General features: G+C 36.4%; 1 protein-coding gene across 34 annotated transcripts in view; it reads left to right on the top strand.

The window, feature by feature from the left end:
* The window catches only part of CDC42BPA (CDC42 binding protein kinase alpha), a 327,482-nt gene that overhangs the window by 215,529 nt on the left and 86,826 nt on the right, over window positions 1–25,127 (top strand). For all 34 annotated transcript variants that reach the window (XM_017966458.4, XM_078356686.1, XM_078356692.1 and 31 more), the window contains 3 exons: window positions 1,995–2,242; window positions 11,554–11,659; window positions 22,717–22,841. In XM_017966458.4, the coding sequence (XP_017821947.3) occupies window positions 1,995–2,242; window positions 11,554–11,659; window positions 22,717–22,841 (479 nt within the window). The remainder of the gene's footprint in view (window positions 1–1,994; window positions 2,243–11,553; window positions 11,660–22,716; window positions 22,842–25,127) is intronic.

A 25,127-nucleotide genomic window follows, 5' to 3' on the forward strand; every position in this document is an offset into this window, starting at 1 on the left:
ACTCCACTCTACCAATTCTAACACATTTCAATAGATTGATTTGTATTTTCTGGGTGAACAATTAAATAGAAATGATAAAGATGTTATTTTTCTTTACAGTATTCATTTCTTTTAGCTGTTTTACACATTGGTCAGAGAGACTATTTTACATGTTGGTCTGAAATGAGTGTTGCATGAGAGTGATAATGGAAGATATCCTTTTTGTTGGTATTTCTGAATTTACTCAATGTATCTCTGATGTTTCAATATAAGTAGTATTTTGATAGCTCAAAATGGATATTTTTAAATTAAAAGAATTACTGTTATTTTTTATGTAATAGTTTTATTGTGGGATTGAGGGTAGTATTTGGAATTATTACTGGGTTTTATAAAATGCTCTTAGGGAAGGGTACATAGTGAGATTATCATTTGGATTTTTAAGTTTAATCTATCAAAATAATTAATTTTGTGACATTTATTAATAAGTTTGCTGACATTTAATTATCTTCAGTAATTAAATAAAACCTATTATTTCGGTAGGTTTTTCTTTTTTACAGATGGTTTAATATCATTTGTGTTCTATTTGGCTTTTCACATTCTTAATCAATAAGTGATATGCATCTATAACCAGAATTGATGGTATCTTTGTTAGGTTTTGATTTCAGGGGAATTTTTTTTCTTGACACTTGCCGTACATGCTGCTGCCATTCCAACAGTCACAATAAACAGAACATCAAACTAAAAGTGTTTGTTTCTTTAGGTGATTAGAAAAGTGTAAGAATAGTACGGGTCAGTGGTCAGTGGTCAGTGCCACAGATGTCAATTTAGTCATCATTTTCATAGCAATGCTCAAGAGCAAGAATCTGCCTTGCTCTAGTTCTTCTCAAGTTAAGCAGACTTTTGCATGTTATAGGCTGCCTCATAAACCACTGGACAATCTAGATTTGGCACATGTAAAGTATTTTTTCAACAAATGGTGAATATTGCAGTGGATGCGCCAGGCCTGTTTCTCTGGTCCACATATTTCCTTTGCTCTTTTTAAATTATATATTTCAAATATGAAGGAGTCAGGGTATTTTTCCTTCTACTTTAAGTCAACTACTCTTACCAGTTTTAGTGCTTTTGTGACTGACTTCAAAGAAGAATACAGTGACCTTCAGATCTTGATTCTTTGTTGTTCCTAAATCTAAGTGCATAGGTTCTTTTTATTTTAAAAGTTTTATTGCAGCTGAGGAGACAGATAAGGTATAACAAATTAACGACCTTTGGAAAATTACAAAGCTTAGGAAATCTTATGGTCATAATCTGTAGTCTGTATTTTCTGTTTACCCTTTAGGCAGTACCTGGAAGAATCTTTGGACTTTGTATTTTCTTTTCTTTCTTATTACTGAGAGGATATTTCAGCCTTATTTCTAAAAAGGTAGATTTCAACACAGTTTCTTCTCCTTCTTTATCTTACCTAAAAGTGAGGAGAACTACCATTTTTTTTCTAGTGTAGACACGAAGGATATGTTAGTTTAGACCTGTGACCTTTCTCATGGGACTATTGCAAAAGCTTTCTGTCTTTATTTTTGTACATTTTACTCTACCACTTCTTTGCCCATTTTAATTTTTTTGAGACACAGATGTGCTTAAAACTTTTGATCAGTTCTTCATCAGATTTAGGATGCAGTTAAATTTTTCTCTCACTCCATACACCAACAATAATTCTAAATAAATTAGAAATTTAAATGTAAAGCAAGAAATCATGTAAGTCCCAGCCAAAAATATGAATAAATATTTAATCTTTGTGTGAAGAAGACTTTTAAAAAATAATAACAAAGACTATTAAGGAATGTAAACTGAGAAAAATATTTGCAATATATGTCAAACAAAAAGTTGGTAGACTTAATATAGAATTTAATTTTTATTAGGATGTACAAAAAAATACAGTTATATAAATACTCATAGGAAGAAGTTATTTGAAATTTTGTTATTCTTGTAGCTGAACTAGTCTTTTGTTATTACTTTTATAGCAAAAACAAATTAGTTACTCACCAGGAGTATGCAGCATAGAACATCAGCAAGAGATAACCAAACTAAAGACTGATTTGGAAAAGAAAAGTATTTTTTATGAAGAAGAATTATCTAAAAGAGAAGGAATACATGCAAATGAAATAAAAAATCTTAAGAAAGAACTGCATGATTCAGAAGGTCAGCAACTTGCTCTCAACAAAGAAATTATGATTTTAAAAGACAAATTGGAAAAAACCAGGAGAGAAAGGTAAGAATCACATTACTTACTATACAGTAATTATTGAGTACCTGTTATATAAGCATTGGAGATACATAGGCAATAAACATATCCTAGACTAAAGGAGACCAAAGTCAAGATTGGCAAATGGAAAATTATAATACAGCATGATAGAAAAGCGAATGGGATGATAAGTATAGGAGCACATATAGGGAGGGCTCAAAAGATAACTTTAGTACATCTAGGCTCTCTGAAAAAAATTACTTCTAGCTGGGTATGATGGCACACATACCTGTAGTCTGAGCTGGTTAAGAAGGCTGAGGCGGGAGGCTCAATTGAGCCCAGAGTTCAAGTTCAGCCTAGGCAACCTAGTGAACCCCTGTCTCTACCAAAATAAAACAAAACAAAACAAAAAACACTTCTAAGCTGAGATATAATTCGTAAGAAAGAAGTAGCTGGGAAGGAGTGTCCAGGCAGAATGTGCTAAAATCTAAAGGAAAAGGGGGACATGCCACATTCAGAAAATGAAAGTTGTTTACTGTGACTGAACCATAAATAGAAAGATGGGAGTGGTGAGAAGTGAGGCTGGAAAGTAAAATAGAGGCAAAATATGACAGAGTACAGGGCATTTGCACGTTATCCTCATGTCATGGAAGGAAAGTGACATGATTATATTTACATTTTTTAATAACCACTCTTGCTACTCTGTGGAGAGTGAACTGGGAGGAGCAGCTGCAAGAGATGAGGTGTGGGCCTCAAGTGGTGATGGTGAAGATGGAGAGAAGTGAGTGGATTCCATCTAGTGAGAAGATAGAGCCTGGAGAACATAATAAGCATCAGTGAGAAATGAGAGAGCCAGAGAAATGACCAGTTATACTCAGCTTTCTAGATTTCAGGCAAATGAATATATGTTATTGTCATTCTCAATTTATATTGGAAGCCCGAGTTCATTCAATTTGGTGCATTTATTCATTCAGTAATATTTTTTAACCTAGTATGTCTGATGTACTGTTGTAGGCACTGGTACAAAAGAAAATAGCAATGAAAAAAGATTCCTGTCCTATAGACCTTTCTATAAATAAAACAAAATATATTAGATAATGATAAATGATAAACACAAAAAAATTTAACAGAGAATAGGGGCTATGAAGCATTTGGGGAGGATTAAATTACATAAATACGGGTTAGCCAGGGAAAATTATGCTGAGAAGGTGATTGATTTCTCAGTTAAAAACTAAAAAAGGAAGAGATACATGAGAAGAGCATTCTACATGGAGAAGAATAAGTTTTTTACAAAATAGTGAGGAGGGCAGCGTGGCTCAAGTAGAATAAAGGGAGAAGAATAGTAGAGACAAGTGAGAGAGGTAACAGGGGCCATGTCATGTAAAGCCTTGTAAGTCATATTTCGTGGATGTATAGTTTCTTATTCTGGGTAAAACTATTGCAGGGAATTACAGTCATGCATCACTTAACACCAGGGATGTGTTTTGAGAAAGGTATTGTTAGGTGATTTTGCCATTGTGCAAACACCATAAAGTATACTTACACAAACCTTGATGGTATAGCCTTCTACACACCTAGGCTATATGGTGTAACCTATTGCTCCTCAGTAGTAAACCTGTGTAGCATGTTACTGAATACTGTAGTCAATTTTAATACAATGGTATTTGTGTATCTAAACATATCTAAATATAGAAAAGGTTCAGTAAAAATATGGTATACAAGATTAAAGACAAAAAGAAGGCACTCTTGTATAGGGCACTTACCATGAATGAAGCTTACAGAACTGGAAGTTGGTCTGGGCGAGTCACAACTAGAAGGTCTTCAGGGGCGGTTACACATATGGAATTGTCATTTCCTATGACAGTAATGCCATCTTCGGGAATACTTCCTGAAGGGCCTACCTGTGGTTGTTTTACAGTTAACTTTAAAAAAAATATTAAGTAGAAGACGTACACTCTAAAATAATGATAAGAAGTATAGTAAATATGTATACCAGTAACACAGTCATTTATTATTATCAAGTATTATATACTGTACATAATTGTATATGCTATACTTTTATACTGCTGGCAGCACAGTAGATTTGTTTACAACTGACATCACCGCATAACACGTGAGTAATGCTTTACATTTACTGTCATAAGACAGTTACAATATCACTAGGTGAAAGGAATTTTTCAACTCTGTTATAATCTTATGGGAACACTGTTGTATATATGGTATTCCCATAACATTATAATAAAGTTGAAAAATGTATGCAGTTGTGGACTAATTAGTCCACAATTAATGGCAGTCCATAGTTGATTAAAATGTCATTACTCAATACATGACTGTATTGTAGGATTCTGAGCAGAAAAGTGACAAGTCCTGATTTGTGTTTTAACAGGATCACTCTGACTACTAGGTTAAGAGTAGTCTGAATTAGGTAAGAGCAAAAGCAATGAGACCACTTAGAAGATGATTGAAGTATTCCAAGCAGAAGATGACAGTGGCTTTGGTCTAGGATAGATAAGGGATAAGAAGAGTTTGAATTTTAATGGTTTTTAAAGGTGAAGATAGTCATGTATTGATGGACTAGATATGGGATGAGGGAGAAAAAAGAAGACCCAAGGATGATACCAAGGCTTTTGGTCCAAGCAGTTGGGAGAATATATTACTAGAGAGGAAGACTACAGGAGAGGCAAGTTTGGAATTGAGTATTATCAAGGGCACATTTTTTCCTCCAATATGAGTTTCATAAACAATTCATTTTAAAGAGTTCCTGTTGAGATGCTTATTAGACATTCAGTTGGAGATGTCAAATAGGCTGATGTATAGACCAGCCTGGATTTTGGGGCTGGTGGTAAAATCCTGGGAACGTTTATCATGGAAGTCCATGACATTTAAAGCTCTGAGACTGTATGAAAACACTTAGTGAATGGGTATAGATAGAAAAAAATTTCCTAGAACTGAGCCTTCGGGTACTCTAATTTTTAGAAGTAGAGAGATGAGGAGGAACTGGCAACGTGGATAGAGAAAGGGCAGTGAGAATGACAGGATAAAAACAGGCAAATTTAGTGTCCTGATGTTAACAGTGGTGAATCCATATGTGTTTGCAGCAACTTCAGTTCTTGCCTCCTCAGAATAAAGAATTTGACCAAGGAGCATAAGACAGAGAAAGACCTAGACAAGTTTTAGAACAAGAATGAAAGTTTGCCAAAAAGTTTTATTACAGGAATAAAAGGAAGGAGAGTACACTGGGAATTGGGCCAAGTGGGTGACTTGAGATTCAAGTGCATGGTTTAACCTTTGACTTGGTGTTTTATTCGTTGGCATGCTTCTGTGGGGTTGCATCCCCTCTCTGATTCTTCCCTTGGGGTGGGCTGTCTGCATGCCCAGTGACCTATCAGCACTTGGGAGGGGCTGCATGCACAGTGTGCTTACTGAAGTTGTACACGTGCTCACTTGAGGCATTCTTCCCTTAGCAGTCATGTGCTCCTGAAGAAGGTCATATGCCACCAGTTAACTCCACTATTTTGCTTCTTAGTGTGTATGCTTGAGCCCGCTTGCCTGACTCCTGAATCTTATTGGGAAGCTGCTGATGACCAGTTTCAGGCATGTCTATCTACTGGGAGACTGCCTTTTCCTGGCACCAGGTGTGACCAATTATTTTAGACAGTTTAACAACCACCTGACCATCACCTGATAGTTGCTGGACATTCCTGGTTGAGGGGTTGTAGGGAGGGGGTCTTTACCGTCCTGCTTATGTCTGCCTGACTGCCTACAGTAACACTGGAAACCAAGTGAAGGAAGTATATAAAGTCTATCAACATGTCAAATAAAATGAGTTCTAAATCAAGTGAGGTAAGGACTAAATAATGGCATTTGAGTTTAGCAATATGAAGGTCATTGATGACTTTGATAAGAACAATTTTAGTGGAAAAACCAGGGTAGAGACCCCACAGTAGGATCAAAAGAGATTGAAAGGAGAGCAGTTGGAGACAGAACATACAGGTAAAACTATTGTTACTTGGAATTACCACACAAGCAAGCAGTGAAATCAGGTAATAGCTAGAGGAAAAATCTATCTCGAAGTTATTTTGCTCTTTACTGTTTTCCTGTGTGTGTGTGTGTGTGTGTGTGTTTTAATAGAAGAAATAAGAGCATGCTTGTAATATGATAGAAATTATCTCATAGATGATGGGGGACAGCAGGGAGGAGGAAGGTACTAGAGCAAAGTACTTGAGGATGTTCATAATGAAGGGATTGGCCTATTCAATTCTGTTTTTTTTTTTTAACCTATCAGAAGAGAAAGTAGAGTTTATGGGCATAGGTAAAGCTAGATAGGGGTGATGGGAACTTGTTTATGTGTTGAGCTCTCTTGTTGAGTTGGGCACATTGAACTAGCAGTGGGAGACGTTTTTGTGGAGATGTCAAGTCAGCAGTTTGAAGGCCACAAAAGCTTCAAAGGTAGATTCAGAGATCATCTGCTGAATGCATAATTAAAACCAGGCCGTGTCAGGCAGCATCTGTAGAGAGAAGAGACAGCACCTAAGACAACACTGAGGAGCATTGGTATTTACAGGAAGGACAGAAGAGTCACAAAGGCAGCTGAAAAGAATCTAGGAGTGTAGACTGAAAACTAGGAGGCATAGGATCCCTGAAGTCAAAGCCAGCAGCGTATCAGGAGAGCAAGAATGGACAACACTGTTAACGCAGCCAGCAGATTAGATGTAATCACAGTCTGGCCAGTGTTGTTTTGAGAGAGCAGCTTTCTTGAGATGGTGGAGGCAGAAGCCAGATTTTGGTGTGGTGGGGAGCACCAAAGTGATGAAAAAGTGGTTCCAGAAACTGCTTCAAGATACTTACCAGCAGATGGGAAGACAAGGAAAATAGGAAATGAATTGTGACACAGGGTATGGGGAGAGTTTGTTTGCCTGTTTTTAATGTGGTATAGACTTAAGCTTGTTTAATGCTTACAGGAAAAAGAGTGGTCTTACATGAAAATTTTACTCTATTTGTGTACATATTTTTCTGAAAGTCTTTGCAGTTTTTTTTGTATTTTGTTATTGAAGTTGCTTCTGTGTCAGGAGAAAAGGTTCCTAAACATAACTAAATTTAACATTTGTCTATAGATAATAGTGATGTGATACATTTGATTGGATATGGAAGATGGTTTATTTTCCTTAAATGTGTCATTTAAATTATAATTTCTCTTCAGTAATGTTATGTAGGAGATTTTTAAGATTACACTTTTAACATCAACCATTACTTATATTCTTTGTTCACCTGAAAGCAGTCATATAAAATTACCCAGAACAGATCCACATGGAATTTCATTTATTGCTAACATCCTGTAGCATCTACCAAATTGCTATAGATATAAGCCTGTTTGTCACATAATAATATAGTCCTCAAAAACTTATTCCTGGCTAGGGCATAGTGGCTCACGTGTGTAATCCCAGCATTTTGGGAGGCCAAGGCGGGCGGATCACCTGAGGTCAGGAGTTCGAGACCAGCCTGGTCAATATTGGAAAACCCCATCTCTTCTAAAAATACAAAAATTAGCCAGATGCAGTGGCGCATGCCTGTAGTCCCACAGCTACAGCTGGAGAATTGCTTGAACCTGGGAGGCAGAGGTTGCAGAGATCTGAGATCGCACCCCTGGGCTACAGAGTGAGACTCTGTCTCGACAGCAAACAAACAAACAAAAAACCTTATTCTCCTTTTTCCCTTAAAAGATTGTTTTAAATTTTATTAAAACTATGTTTACTTCTGAGGGTAAATAAGTCATGCCGCATAGAACTGTCACTTTAAGTAAGCTTTGTAATATTAAAATAGTAAATGTGTATGTAAGTAGATGTAAGAAGGAAGGGCTGAAATACTGATAGAACTGTTGGAAATTTAATTGAACTTTTAATACAGTCTAGAGTTGAGAACAAGGAATCATTTTGTGGTTCATATATCCTCCTCTTTTTCTGACCTCCTTGTTTCACCTTATTTAATTATTATACATAGTCAAATAAGGTGAGCACAGGAAGTCTACAAATCACAGATGTTTTCCTCAGATTTCCAAATGAAACACAAATAGGTGTTATTAAGCATACATTCATTGAATTCATTAGAATTAAATGAGTGTGATTTTTAAGGGAAATGGATTTTTAAGGGATTTGGAAGCATCAGGCTGTAAGTAAATAAAGCAGATGGTACGACAGCCAATCTGGAATACTGTTATTTTCAATTAAATCAGGCAGTACAATTCCATTCTGGCATTTTCCGCTGTCATTTGCAGACTGTCATCTGAGGACATCTACCATTAGTGTTTCTCCAGGCTGCTAGCGTGCCCTCTCACTAATGTATTTATTAATGCCTTGGTGAAAGGAGTGCTTTCTGGGTGTTCTGAAGCGGGTGGCTTTGTGGGTGGCTGAACAGGTTGCACATAATAGGTCCACTCTAACATTCTCATCTCCCTAAGCCAGTAGAGTCTTTATGCCAGGTAAGTTACATATCTCGAACTAATTGTCTCTAGGCCACTTTTGGGTCCAAAGTCAAAGCTTTAGTTACTCAGCCTAGTAGTGAAAAACTACATCTGAATATTTAGTCAACACATTAAACCACAAATCCTAGATGAGTATGTGCATTTGATAAATTTACCTGTATTTAATTTTTTTATTTATCCACCTTGGAGTAACATCCTGCTGACCTGAAGGAGGAAGCTGAGGCACAGGATATATTTAAAGAGTTTGCTTGAGCCAAAGTGAGGACAGCTGCCAGGGACATACTTCCAGATTACCTTGAGGAATGCTACATTAGGTTTTTGTTACAAATAGGTTTTTAAAGGCAAAGGGAGACAGGAACTGGGCTGATACCAAGTTGCTTGACAGAAATTTTCATTGGTTTACAAAATAAAATTGATTAGTGATTGGCTATTCATTGTTCAGCTATAGAGTATGAGTCACGGTTGTCCAGTGTATGGCATTTTATGACATACTTGTCATCAGTTTAGAGCCCACATAGCAAGTGGCCTCAAGAGGTGATTATTTAGCTCAAGGTGGGAGTGAGATGGTAACTGCTCTCACATTTTAAATACCTCTCTGGGCCAGATAGTTTAAATGGTCTCACATTCCTCAGATTTATTTTCTTTTTCAGCTCTTAGAGTTCATTTCTATATGCTACCCATACTCCTTCCAATATAAATTGGCCAAATCCTTTAACACCTTCATTGCTTTTATATCTAGTCTCTGCTGTGATCTTAACTGTCATCTTAGGCCTGAAGACGATGACAAGTGATTAGGCAGGTGTTAAAGGTACTTGGCCTCCCCTTTTGAGGTAACTGTTTCAGGTGAAGTTAATGAATGATTTATGCAAAAAAAAAAAAAAAAATGGTGGTTGCCTCAGGTTATAGCTGCTGTGGGGAGAGGGATGAGATTGCTTCTACCTGCAGAGTTTGAAGGGATATGAGGGTTCAGAGTTCTCAGCACTGTCTTTTGCTGCCCAAAGGTTCCAATATGTCCAAAAGACAGAAACTGAGGCAAAATTAATATAGAGTTTATTTGGGCCAAGGTTAAGGACTGCAGCTCAGGAAACACAAAGAAGTACTCCAGAGAACAAAAAAGAGGGTCATGTTTTTAAAGAGAGATAAATCAGGAGGGGGGGAAGTACAAAAATCTTTTGTCAGGAATTCTCATTGGTTTGCAGAAATAACATTGGTTAACGATTGGCTGTACATTATTGAACTGTAGGGTATGAGTTATGGTGTCCAGAATACGGCATTGTTGGGTTAATTTATAGCTATTAGTGACACTCACTCTGGAGTTCACATTGCTGATAGATAACTCAAGTGGGGGAATGAAATGTTACTGTAGTCACATTTCATTGCCTTTCGGGCCCTACTAATTTAATGGGTTTCACATTTCTCAAATAAAAAGTTTCTTTTCTTTCTCGGGGGCTCTACTCATTCTGAATCCACACTCTTAGCCTAAGAGGTTTGGTCAATGTTGTGCAGATCATTTTACACCTTCTGATGGGATCCACCAAGAAACATTGTTCTTGCAGCATTCCAGCCAAAAATGAATTCTTTGAGAATAGTCATAAACCTCAGATGGTCCCAGGTTGAGTGTTACTGTACACAATTAGAGACCTATACCTTTATAAAACTGTTGTAAGAGAGGGAAGACTGAAGAACTGTTCTAGACCAAAGGAAATGTAGAGACATGACTACTAAATGCAACTCATGTTTCTCAGTTGGATCCTGGACTACATAAGAAAAGGAGACACTTGGGATAACTTGAATTGGGTCTGTGAATTCAGATGGTAGTGTTCAAGTAATGTTGATTCTAGTAATACTGATGTTTTTAAATTGAGAGGATTGCTTAGTGGATATGGCAGAGTGTCCTTGGACTTTGAGAGATATAAACTGGGGTATTTACGGGGAATAAGGCACAATATCTGCAGCTAGCTGCTTCTCAGTGGTTCTGAGGAACGCTAATGAAATCAGTACATACACAGTAATGGAGAAAATGTAGTAAAATATTAATAATTGGGGAATCTGAGTTAAGAGGATACAGGAATTCTTTGTACTATTCTTGTAACTTTTCTATAAAACCGAAATTATTTAAATTTCTGAACCCAGATATAAATGCTAATTATGAACAAAATGTTTGGAATATTATTAATCAAATTGATAACACTAGAAATTGACTCTGGCCTAATATTAAATAAGGGCTTAGCAACTTTGTATTTTGTAAGAATACTGTGGTGGAAATACACAAAGAAAATTGTCTAATTTGGTCTCAAACTAATTTGCCTTTGGATAGAACAAGATGAATGTGAAGCAGATGGCAATTATTATTTTCATTTTGGTACTTTATCAACCTTGATGAGACCTTCTCTGACTATATATAATCTAAAGTAGCCACCCTCTGCCAACCAAATACTATTTATTGCATTACCACATATATATACACACACACACACACACATATATATATAAAATGTAGAACTTATCTGAAATTATTTCATTTTACTCACTGTTCATTGGCAGTCTGCCTCTACCAGAATATAAGCTCCATGACAGTAGTAGCTGTCAAGACCTACAATAATTCCTTGGCAGCTAGTAAGCACTCCATAAATATTTGTTAAATGAATCAATAAACAAATCAGTATTATCATAATATAAATTCCTGGAAAGTGCTTTCACCAGGCCTGTCATTGCATATAATCAAGCTATATTCTATGGGGACAGTATTTCTGCAGTTCAATCTGACATTTATGTTTTATATGATTATTGGAAAAATGATTCAAGTTTCCAGTTAACCTTTAATTCTCTTTTTTTCCTTTTGTGTTTTGAATTGTGTTAGTCAAAGCGAAAGGGAAGAATTTGAAAGTGAGTTCAAACAACAGTATGAACGAGAAAAAGTGTTGTTAACTGAAGAAAATAAAAAGCTGACAAGTGAACTTGATAAGGTGAGTGATTTCTTCTCATATTAATTGAGTATATGCTACATGTTCAACACTGATAGCAATTGTGGGTATAGCTTTATATTTTTGTTTGATAGTCTTTCTCATGAGTTATGTTGCTTATATGATATACACAATTCTTTGTTACAACAATCTGATAGGAGTCTTCTGAAGAGACAGTTTTGCTTATCTTTTTTTATGCTTTGTCCCATTTTTTTTGGAGCCTCTGTTACTTTTTCACATTCCATTCTTATTAGTCTTTTTTTGGGTTGCTCTAAAGGAATACCCGAGACTGGATAATTTACAAAGAAAATGAATTTATTTTAGCTTATGGTTCTGCAGGCCATACAGGAAGTGTGGTGTCAGCATCTGCTTCTGGTGAGAGTCTCAGGAAGCTTTTAATCATGGCAAAAGGTGAAAGGGCACAGGAGAGACAGGGGAGGTGCAAACACTTTTGAACAACCAGATCTCACTGAGAACTCACTTACCATCAAGGGGATGGTGCTAAACGATTCATGAACAGCCTGCCCCCATGATCCAGTCACCTCCCACCAGGCCCCACATCCAACATTGAGAATCACATTTCAACCTGAGATTTGGAGGAGACCAACACTGAAGTCATATCACCATTTTTTCCTCTTTCTTAGTCTTTTCTTTCATATATTCATAATTACCCTGTGTTGGATGGGTAAGTTCAGGCCAAGTTAAGGCTGGCCCTTGGCAGGAACAGGGATAATTAGGCCAAACTTGGAGAAATTGTAACAGCTGGTCCATGGTCACAAAGGAGAGCTCATAATGGCTAGAAATGATACCAGGGGTAGGTGATAATCTAAAGAAACCACCTCAGCCTAATTTCTAGCTTGAATACAGAATCACGTATTGAACTGAGAGGTAGGCATATCCATGAACAAAATCTCAAATACTTAAAGGAATTATTTTTCCACTTAGTATCTGAAATTGCCATCATTCTGCATTTCTTGTGCTAATTCCTAACAAGCAGTTGTAAAAATCCTAATATTAACCAGAAGTTTGTTTTGATACAGTCTCGCTCTCTTGCCCAGGCTGGAGTGCAGTGGCACAGTCTCCACCCACTGTAACCTCTGCCTCCTAGGTTCAAACAGTTCTCCTGCCTCGGCCTCCTGAGTAGCTGGGACTACAGGTGCACACCACCACACCTGGCTAATGTTTATATTTTTAGTAGAAACAGGATTTCACTGTGTTAGCCGAGCTGGTCTAGAACTCTGACCTCAATCAATCTGCTTGCCTCTGCCTCCCAAAGTGCTAAGATTATAGGCATGACCCACCTTGCCTGGCGTTGTGAGCCACTATGCCCAGCCCAGAATTTTTAATAATTCTACTTACTACATTTAAATAAGAAAGGCTGGATAATTGCATTTTCTGCCAATAAAAATATGTTCAATTATTAGTTATTTCAGTAATAGACTGAAAGACCATGACTTGTAAAATAGAGACTCTTCCTTTTTGTTTTTCATATAGCTCTGTACTTCTCTATTTTTACCATGATTATTTAGCATTTAAAATGCTAAATAAGTATTTAAAACATTTTTAAATGACTGCTTGTTTTCTAAGCCGTTAAAAAAATGACTGTCTAGTTGAAAACTACTTGAGAAAGAATACTCTCCATCAAGTCTTATAAAGCTAACATATACAAATATTGTAGAAAGTGGCTGACTGGTAAGTAATAAAAACTTATTTTTAAAGCCATGAATAGTGCATGAACTTTATTGTGTAACAGTTATTTCCACTGAAATAGGACTACCAGTATTTGAACTTTATCCAAGCAGGTCAGATAATTGTAATTTTGTGTGTTGACTAATTTGATTTAAAAATTTAATGTCCTTTTACCCTATAAGACAGAATTTTAAAAATCCGTTGAGTTACCTTGGGGTTAAAAAAAAAAGAAACTAAACTCTATAAAGCCACTTTATGTATAATTTCTAAGCAAACTACCTACTAAAACATGTTATTACATTTTAAGAAAAATTTTATTGGAAAATAATCAAATTGAATGTAGATCAAATTTTTACATTCAATTATTGGTTTAATTTCTTGTTAGCCATACGTTTTCTGCTGAGTTTATCCAAAATATCTATTTAGAGAGAATATTTCAAATATTCTCATTTAATTACAATTGTGTTGCAGTCTAATACATCCATGAGAAAGGGACATACTTAGGTTTAGTATACAAAGTGAAGCCTCCTTGATTTATTCCTGGAGAAATGGGGGAAATCCGTTATCTGTATTTCCATTTGAACCTCTGCTCTGTTTCTCAAACTTTTATTCAATTTTTCCTTCTCTCTCTTCTTAATTCTCAGTCTTCCTCCCCCTTTTTAATTCTCAGTCCATCTCAGTAAAGATAAATTCAACTTCACTGTACATCTTCACTTTCCATTTTTTCATTTTTCAATTTGGTTTGAAGTGTGTCTTTTCCCCAAGGATAACCACAGAAGCATTTGCCATTGCTACACCAACTATTCCATTGAGAACTAGCTTGAAGCGGACTAGATTTCTTCTTGACAGAATTGTAGATATAGAAGTCAAAAAGCAATTATTAGGTTAATTTTGAAAGATATATATTAATAGATTTTCACACTTTTAAATTCCAAAAATGAAAACATTTAAAGAAATTTTTAATAATTAGATGACATTTGTATAAGTCTTATAAGCCCTACTTTTTATTAAAAGATAATTCATTGCAGGCCAGGCATGGTGGCTCACGCCTCTAATCCCAGCACTTCAGGAGACCAAGGTGAGCAGATCTCCTGAGATTGGGAGTTCAAAATCAGCCTGGCCAACATGGAGAAACCCTATCTCTACTAAAAATATAAAAATTAAACCGGTCTGGTGGCACATGCCTGTAGTCCAGCTACTCAGGAGGCTGAGGAAGGAGAATCACTTGAACCCGGGAGGCAGAGGTAGCAGTGAGCTGAGATCACACCACTGCACTTCAGACTAGGCGACAGAGTGAGAATACTTCTCAAAAACAAAGTGTGTGTGTGTGTCTATATATGTATATATTTTTTTCTTGTCCAATCTCTTAACACATTTTTTAAAGTTAGCCATTTATGCCAGTGAGTAAAATTAATTAAGAAAAGTTATAATTTGTATGTTTTAAAAATGTTATTTCCAAAAAAATTCCAAAAAATGTGGAAAATACTTAACATGAAAGTTCCCCATAATCTTGTCACCACAGAACAGGTATCTTAATTTTCTATGTTCCTTTCCAGGTTTTGCCTATATCCTTATTTATTACATAATTGCAGTCATGTATACAATCTACTTACTAATCTGTCTTTTCACTTAAAATGTTATGAGAGCATTTTTTTCATATGCCTGTGAGTCTTATTATAAGTCAGATATGTCAGTGTACAAATAGTGAAACATTTTCAAACATGAAAAATGAACTAATACTTAAAATTTACTGTGTGCAGGTTGTCTTCTGAGTTACTTCATAAAACTCATTTAATTCTCACAATAACTCTCTAAGGTATACCCTTCTGTTCTTGCCGTTTTATGGATCAGGAAACTAAGTCAAAGAAGGGTGAAACTACTTTCTCAATCACAAGAATAGAATTAGGATTTCAGTACAGGTAGTCAGGCTTGAGAATCCATGCTTTTATTTGGTAATAATGCAAAGATTAACTTTTTTTCTGACCAATTCCAAATAAAGTAAGCGATCTATTGAAAACTACTTATCGCTGTTGTAATATGGCAGTGCAGAGTTTGCATTTTCCTTCTCTTGCAAATCTCCAACTGAAACTCCAACCACAAATGTAGAAGGGCTATCAAAAATAATGGTAATCCAAAATGTATATTAGTGCAGGAATTAATGAAGAGAAGTTGCTGCATCTGCAACTCTCAAAAACAGCTCGTGGACTTCTGACTATGCTAATATGAAGAGATTGATTAATCCTCTCAAAATAAAATATTAAAAAGCAAATGCAGTTGTCAAAAACAACCATTTCACAAGTCTTGGAGTTAACCAGAGGAAGATGACAGCTACAAAACACTGCTAAGATAAATTAAGGAATATCTGAACAAATGGAGAGATAAACTATGTTAATGGTTGGAAGCCTCAACATTGTTGGAATACCAGTTCTCCCCAAATTGATCTGTAGGTTCTGGAACATCCCTATCAAAATTCTGGTAGGCTTTTTGTTGAAATTTACAAGCTTACCCTTAAACTTATAGAGGAATAGAAAAGACCAAGAATATTTCAAATATTTTGAGTAAAGCTAGAAGTTGGAGGATTAACATTATGTAATTTGAATACTTGCTATAAATATACAGTAATCAAAAAGGTGTATAGTACTGGCATAATGAAACATAATAGAGAACCTAAAAATAAGCTCACACATTTATGGTCACTTGATTTGCTACAAAAGTGCCAAGGCAATTCAATGGAAAAAGGATAATCTTTTCATATAGTGCTGGAACAGTTGGATATCCAAATGTGAAAAAAAAATGAACTTGAATTCTTACCTCATACCTTATACAAAAATTAATTCAAAGTGGATCACAATCTGAAGTATAACAGGTAAGCATAGAAGAAAATATTTGTGATTTGGGGTTAAAAATGTCAAGATAATGACATTAAAAGCACAGTGCATGAATGAAAACTCATGATAAATTGAACATCAAAATTTAAAAAACATTAAGAAAATGAAAAGACATGCACAGAGGGGGAGGAGATATTTCTAAGTAATATATCTGAAAAAAAAAATGCATGTATTCATGCTGTATAAAGAACTCTTAATGCTGGGCATGGTGGTTCACACCTATAATCCCAGCACTTTGGAAGTCTGATGCATGAGGATCACTTGAGCCCAGGGGTTCAAGATCAGTCTGGGAAATATACTGGGACCTTATCTCTACCAAAAAAATTTAAATATTAGCTGGGTTTGGTGGCCCATGCCTGTAGTCCCAGCTGTCTGGGAGACTGAAACAGGAGGATTTATGTTAGCCCAGGAAGTCAAGGCTGCAGTGGGTCTAGATGACACCACTGTACAGAGTTTGACCCTGTCTCAAAAAAAAAAAAAAAAAAAAGGAAAAAAACCCGTTACACTGCAACAAAAGAGAATATAAACAACTTAGTTATTTAATGGGTAACAAAATTGAATAGACGTTTCATAAAAGATGATACATGAATAACAAGCACATGAAAAGATGTCTGTCATGAGGCAAACAGCACTTAAAATCACTTAACAATCGGCCAGATACTGCTGTATACCCTCAAGAACCACCATGGCACATGTATACCTATGTAACAAACCTGCATGTTCTGCACATTTACCCCAGAACTTAAAGTATAATATAAATAAATAAAGAAATTCCATTGGAGTGACCTTATCAACTATTGGCAAAGGTATGAGGGAACTAGAACTTATACACTGCTCATAGAAGTATAAAATGGCATAGCCCCTGTAGAAAATAGTTCTAAAAATTCTCAAAAAGTTAAAACATATATTAATATATAACCTGACAGTTCTATTTACTGAAAAGAATTGAAAGTATAGTCCCTTTAACACATATATATGAATTTTCATAGCATGATATTCTCAGAATAGTGAACAACTGGAAACAATACAAATGTTTATCAATGGTGCGTGGACAAACAAAGTATACCATACCCATATACTAGAAGACCACTCAGCAGTAAAAAGGAGTGAACTTCAGGCCGAGCGCGGTGGCTCACGCCTATAATCCCAGCACTTTGGGAGGCCGAGGCGGATGGATCAAGAGGTCAAGAGCTTGAGACCATCCTGGTCAACAAGGTGAAACGCCGTCTCTACTAAAAATACAAAAATTAGCTGGGCATGGTTTCCCAGCTACTCGGGAGACGGAGGCAGGAGAATTGCTTGAACCCAGGAGGCGGAGGTTGCGGTGAGCCGAGATCGCACCATTGCACTCCAGCCTGGGTAACAAGAGCAAAACTACGTCTCAAAAAAAAAAAAAAAGGAGTGAACTTCAGATACATGCAACATTATGGTGGTTTAACTTTAGTAATATAAGTGAAAGAAGTCCAATACAAAAGACTGCATATTCTGTTATTTCACTGATATAAGATTTCAGAAAATGCAAAACTACAAACACAGAAAGCAAATCAGTGATACCTAGAATTCAGGTTGGAGACCAAGATCAATTGTAAATAAGCATGAGGGTATTTCTTGAGTATTTGAAGTGTTCCAAAACTGGAATGTAGTAATCACTATACAACTGTTTAAATTTGCTAAAAATCACTCAACTATGCACTTTTAATGGGTGAATTTTATGTTATATAAATTATACCTCAGTAAAACCATTAAAAAAAAAAAAAAAAAAAACTGGTAAAATTACATTTTCAGAACCGAATGGCACACCCTGAGGTACAAAACTTAAATCTCTTGGTTGCAGTAGGCAAATCAGTGTGTGCTAGCAGTGATAGCTTCCCTGGAACTCATTTCCTTTTGGGAAAACACAGAGGTTGGATGTAGGATTAAATGGGGAATTACACACAAACTGTATATGCATAAAACAATTTTTGTTTGTTTGCTTTTGCCAGAGGAGAAGAAATGAAATTTTGCTTTGTGATTTGTGCCAAAATTGCCTATCTCTGCACAGAAATATAGGTTAAAAATGCACACCAATAAAATCCTCAGTCATTAGTAGAATTCCTAATAACTTAAAATTGAGAGTTGGCAAACTGTGGCCTCTGGCCAAATCTAGCTCCCAGATTGTTTTTGTCTGAACCGCATACTAAAAATGATTTTTACGTTTTTAAATGGCAATTTTTACAAAGATGATGATGATGATTTAAGATATTATGTGGCCCACAGAGGTGAAAATACTTGACGTCCAGTTCTTTACTGGAAAGATTTGCAAATCCTTGACTTAGAACGTTGTTGTGGCCTGTGTTAGTTAGGGTTCCACAGAGAAACAGAACCAATAGAGTGAGTGTGTATGCAGGGAAGAGGTGGGGTGTATGTGTTATGTGTTTTGGGAGCAACGGAAGATTATAAGGAATTGGCTCAAGTGATTATAGAGGTTGACAAGTCCCAAGATATGCATTTGGCAAGCTGGAGACCCAGGAGAGTGTGTTTTGTACTTTCGGTCCCAAAGCTTGGCAGGCTTAACAATCAGGAAAAGCTTCTGTCTCATTTCAGGTCTGAAGGCAGGAGAAGCTGATGTTCCCTCCTACTCTTGGTGCAGTCAGCCTTTTTGTTCTGCTCAGGCCTTCAGTTGATCACATGGGGCTCACCCACATTAGGGAGGGCCATCTTAGTCTGCAAATTTAAATGTTATCTCATCCAGAGACACCCTCACAGACCTACCCAGAATAATGTTTGACCCAATATATAGGCACCTTGTGGCCCAGTCAAGTTGACAATCATATGGCTCTTTTATTCCTAAAATCCTATAAATAGATCCTCTGGGAGCAACTCACCTTCATGAAAGTTTAGTAATCAAGAAGAAACTAACAGAGTATCTCTACAGACATACCAAAAAGGAAGAAAGGAACAGTAATAAATAACAGATGGGACCATTTATCAGTTTTAAAAAAAGAAAGGTAGCTATGAAATTGAATAAAATAGTATGCAAATATTTTTTCATGAATTTTGTTTTGTTTTGTTTTGTTTTGTTTTGTTTTTGATATGAAGTCTCACCCTGCCACCCAGGCTGGAGTACAGTGGCCTGATCTCAGCTCGTTGCAACCTCTGCCTCCTGTGCTCAAGTGATTCTCCTGTCTCAGCCTTCCAAGTAGCTGGGATTGCAGGCATATGTCACCACACCTATCTAATTTTTTTATTTTTAGTAGAGACGGGGTTTCACCATGTTAGCCAAGCTGGTCTCGAACTCCTGACGTCAAGTGGTCTGCCTACCTCAGCCTCCCAAAGTGCTGGGATTATAGACATGAGCCACCTCGTCTGGCCTTTTTCATGAATTTTCTAAAAACTTAAAGCAAGAACGTTTTGCTGCTTTGACAGATTAGCTTACATCATACCCTCACCAAGAAGAGTGATACAGCTGGATTTTAAAAATAATACTATACAAATACCACTTACAGTATTCATCTGTAGGAAGTCATTGGAATGATAACAAGGAAATCAGGACTTCACTGACCAAGATCTTAAAGGGAAGAGTAGTACAGAGCAGTGAGCCCAACATTTAGTGCCACTTTTCCTCTTTAGGCATTTGCAGATATGAAAGCAGAAAAACCTCAGAATCTAGGAAGCTGAACATGGTAGTCCACAGTTTTACAAGGCTGGAGATAGAAAAATGAAAGTACATTGTCTATCAAGTTACAGGATCCTTAGTAAATAATTCAAACTTTCAGTTGAACCTATTGAAAGGCTACATTTTAGGAGTAAGGGTGAGTCAGAAAGATGAGTCCTCAGTGACCGAAACCCAACCTCTCAGTTTTTCAATCCTTGATCTGTCTTTACTCTGATTGTCCACCAAAAGTAAAAGTAAATACCCTCTGGAGGAAGCTGTTATCCAGAGCCTCAAGTTATCTAAAATTTTTATACATAATGGGAGGCATGCAGTAAAAAATTACTAGGCATATCAGCAAACACAACCAAATCATTTAAAACCAGGAGAAAAATTCAACAGCAAAAACAAAATTAAAAAAGGGAAAATGAAAACCAGGCAGTCAGTAGAAACAGGCCCACAGGAGTTCCCAGAATGAAATTTTTGAGTGAACTTTAAAATAATTGTGTGATAATGTTCAAGAAAGTAAACATACGAAGACTTTTAGCGAACAATTAGAATCTATGCAAAACTGTCAAATAGAATTTCTAGGAGCAAAAAATAACCAAAATAATAGAATGTTTTAACAACATATTGGAGAGAAACAAAGAAAAGGACTGCATATCTTTAAAAAAAATTTTTAGACTAAAGTGTGGTCAGGGATTAAAAAGAATAGAAAATATAGAAAAGAGGATGTAAGACATAGAGGATATGATGAAAAGCTATAACATACAAACAGTTGGTTTCCCAAAAGGCAAGAAGAGAGAGGTGGTGGTAGTGCCATACTTGAAGAGTGTTTATGGCACAGAATTTTTCCAAACCTATGAGAAACAATTAGCCACAAATTCAAGAAATACCACAAACCCTAAAAGTGAAATAATTAAAAGAAATCAGACCCCACTTAGACAAATCCTAGAAAAGCTGCCAGAACCAAGCAACATAAAATTCTAAAAGCAACCAGAGAAGAAAGACACATTATGTTCAAAGAAGTAAAAGTTCAACTGAAAACTGACTTCCCAACAGAAAAACTAAAAATGGAATTCAAAGAACATCTTAAAAGTGCTAAAGTAAAATAACTGCCAACTTAGAATGTTATTTACAGCAAAAATGCCTTCCAGAAATGAAGGCAAAAATTCACAATGCAGAAAACTTTGCAGGACAACCTCATTCTTCAAGCCAAAAGAAAAATAAAGGTGTTGCAGGGAACCTATACATAAAATAGACTTGAAAGACTTTGGGCTGGGCCTGCTGGTTCATGCCTGTAATTCCAGTAGTTTGGGAGGCCATGGTGGGTGGATGGCGTGAGTCCAGGAGTTTGAGACCAGCTTGGACCACATTCCAAAACCCCATCTCTACAAAAAAATTAAAAAAAAAATTAGGGTGCTACTTGGGAGGCTGAAGTGGGAGGATTACTTGAGCCCAGGAGGTAGAGGTTGTAATAAGCTGATATCATACCATTGCACTCCAGCCTGGATGACAGTGAGACCCTGTCTCAAAAAAAAAAAAAAGTCTGGGCGCGGTGGCTCAAGCCTGTAATCCTGGCACTTTGGGAGGCCGAGGCGGGTGGATCACGAGGTCAAGAGATCGAGACCAACCTGGTCAACATGGGGAAACCCTGTCTCTACTGAAAATACAAAAAAATTAGCTGGGCACGGTGGTGCGTGCCTGTAATCCCAGCTACTCAGGAGGCTGAGGCAGGAGAATTGCCTGAACCCAGGAGGCGGAGGTGGCGGTGAGCCGAGATTGCGCCATTGCACTCCAGACTGGGTAATAAGAGCGAAACCCTGTCTCAAAAAACAACAACAACAAAAAAAGACAAACCATTAAGCTTTGTTTTCTTATTGCTATCATGATTCAGTTTAACAAACAAGTTTTTTGTTATGTTGAAATAAGTGGAAACTTGAACTGTTACTACCCATGTGATCTTAGGAAATTTGCAGTATACTATTGTTACATTTTAAAAGAGAGATTCCTATTTTTTAGAGATACACACAGTGATATGTATGGATAACATTGTATGATATATAGTATTTGTTTTCAAATAATATAGGAGGAGGGGATAAGAGAGCAGACATACAGCCTGGCACAGTGGCTCACGCCTGTAATCCCAGCACTTTGGGAGGCTGAGGCAGGCAGATCATCTGAGGTCAGGAGTTCCAGACCAGCCTGACCAACATGGTGAACTGTCTCTAGTAAAAAGACAAAAAGTTAACTGGGTGTGATGGTGCACACCTGTAATTCCAGCTACTAGGGAGGCTGAGACCGGAGAATCGCTTGAATGTGGAAGGCGGAGGTTGCTGTGAGCCCGGATTGTGCCATGACCCTCCAGCATGGGCAAAAAGAGCGAAACTCAGGCTCAAGAAAAAGAAAGAACAGGCGTGCAAATGAAACAAGATTGATGTTGAAGTAATCATTTGTTGAAATTGGGTACTGGGGTCATGGGAATTCATTTATATTGTCCATTTTTGTATATGCTTGAAGTTACAAGCTTTTTTAAAAGAGAAAAGATGACATAAAGACATTTGGGGACAAAAAGAAAAAAGAAAGCTATTTCCAACAGAAATAGGCAATTCTTAAGGCGAGTAGAGAATATTCACAGAACCAACTCACTATAGGATGTAAGGGAAAAACAAAGACAGCAGGAGAATTCAGAGTACTTGATATCCAAATTCAGTGAGCACAAGGGATTGTTATAATAAAAAGACAAGCATTTTTGGGTAAATCGTGGTGAGTAGTCATATTTGACAGTAGCTGTGTGAACACCTTGAATTCTTGTTCCTAAAACTCATGCATGTCTTAAAACTATCTTTCAGCTTACTATTTTGTATGAGAACTTAAGCATACACAACCAGCAGTTGGAAGAAGAAGTTAAAGATCTAGCAGACAAGAAAGAATCAGTTGCACATTGGGAAGCCCAAATCACAGAAATAATTCAGTGGTGAGTACTCTTTTAAACATGTTTTTGTAGATGATTGTGGTTTTGTGGCCAAGTTGGTGTGAATTCCAGGTGGCTACTAATAATGGTTTTTATCTCATTTGTCAGCTATGATAAATAAGTTAGTCTGAAAAGTACAGTTTTATTACTGATTTGTTTTTTGTGTTCTACTGTGTTTTCTGTTCTGTTCCTCTGTTCCCTAACTCTAACAAATGTTCCATACCAGCTTTTACACAGCTTCATTGAAATCTGATTATTACTTTCTAAGAAAATGTTACTACCTCCAGAGTCAAACTTGGTTCTTAGAGAACCGTTGAAATTCATCTGCTATCTATAGATGTTCCTTTCTAGGATCGAAACTGCTGTATATGTATTTTAAGAAATGAAAGGCCTGCAAAAATACTTAGAAGCTCAAGATACTGTACTGTTACCTTCTATTATGATTATACCAGATTAATTCACACATGGCATTTTTAAAACCTTAAATGGTTACATTTTAGTTTTATCAACTGTTTCTCAAGCTCTTAGGATTTAGATTGGAATATTCATCTTAGTAACCTTCATATTCATTTATTAAGTGATTATGCTGGTGCTTGTAAAAGTTTTCACTTTTTAGTAATACGTGGAGAAAGTAGAATCTAACGAAGGCTTTATTGCCAAGTAAAAATAGGTGGTTTCACTTTGTATATTTATTTAACTTTTTAAATCCTTTTTGGCAAATGGTAGTTGTTTAAGTTTTGTACATGAAAAAAATATTTTAAAACATTGTAAAAAATTACCTTGCTGGGCATGGTGGTTCACGCCTGTAATACCAGCACTTTGGGGGAGGTCAGGAATTCAAGATCAGACTGGCCAACATGGTGAAATGCCTCCTCTACTAAAATATACAAAAATTAGCTGGGCATGGTGGCTCATGCCTGTAATCCCAGCTACTTGGGAGGCTGAGGTAGGAGAATTGCTTGAACTGGGGCCTGGGAGGCGGAGGTTGCAGTGACCCAAGATCACGCCACTGCACTCCAGCCTGGGCTACAGAGCGACACTCCATCTCAAAAAAAAAATTACCTTCAGCCTGTGTGTATAAAATGTATATGAAACATACACAAATTTTGTGTTTTGACTTGGGTCCTATCCCCAAGATAATCTCATTATGTATATTCAGGTATTCTATAGTCCAAAAAATCTGAAATCCAGAATACTTCTAGTCTCACGCATTTCACATAAAGGATACCCAGCCTATAGTTACATCGTATGTCTATAGCTCAATTATTTGTTGGGAATTTTGTTTCTTATATTCATATTTTGGTTCAAATATTTTTTCCATTAAAAGCACTTTGAGTTTAGTATACAGATAGAGTATTCCTTATTCAAAATGCTTGGGACTAGAGGTATTTTGGATTTCTTTTGGATTTGGGGTAAGTTTGTGTTATACTTAGCAGTTCAGCGTCCCTAATCTAAAAATTTAAGCATCTTGTCAGTTCTCAAAAAGTTTCAGATTTGGGGGTATTTTAGATTTTGGATTTTCAGATTAGGAATACTCAGTCTGCTTTTAAAAAATGAAAATGCTCAAACAGGGTTATAGGACCTCATGACATACAGCACTTTAAATGTTTCCTGGGACAAATGAACAGTGTTAATACAAAACAAATACTACAGTATATAAAGGGTGATTATGTATAGTAATAACCTTTTGTGAAGGCACTTCTAATGGCTCTTGAACTCTATCTTCTCTCTCTTTTGCTGTGAAATATCCCTTGAATAAGAAAACCTCTTGAGCAAGAACATCTGCTTCTCACCACTGTTAGAGTGGGGACCTTCTTTCTTGCTATTGGCTCATCAGAGGACTTCATGTATTCTCTTTGGAATAATAGTACCAAGAGTGGTTAGATTAATAGGCTAGTCCATAAGATTTATTTTTAAACTTTATTTCCTCACATAAAGCATTCTTCTGGTACAATAAAAGATACAGTACTTTTATTTATAAAAGATAAAGTACTACACTTGCCTTTAAGTAACTTTAAACTTAACATTTAAAGTTTAAAAAGTAATTTGACCAGAGCTGGAGATAACTTATGAGACTTAAATATAAATGCCTTACATATTGAATAGATACTGACTTTTTAAAAATAAGAATGAAGTGTTGAGAGAATTATCTCAGACTAGGTACTCGAGAAGGGTGGGAGTAATTAGTTAAACTAGACTGTGTTTTCTGAAAACACTGAGTTTAGTAAAATATCCTATACCTAGTTTTACCAAATTGGAGAATTTATGTAAAAGAATAGTGGGAAGTAA

The sequence above is a fragment of the Callithrix jacchus genome, chromosome 19, assembly GCF_049354715.1.
Source record: "Callithrix jacchus isolate 240 chromosome 19, calJac240_pri, whole genome shotgun sequence".
NCBI lineage: Eukaryota > Metazoa > Chordata > Mammalia > Primates > Cebidae > Callithrix > Callithrix jacchus.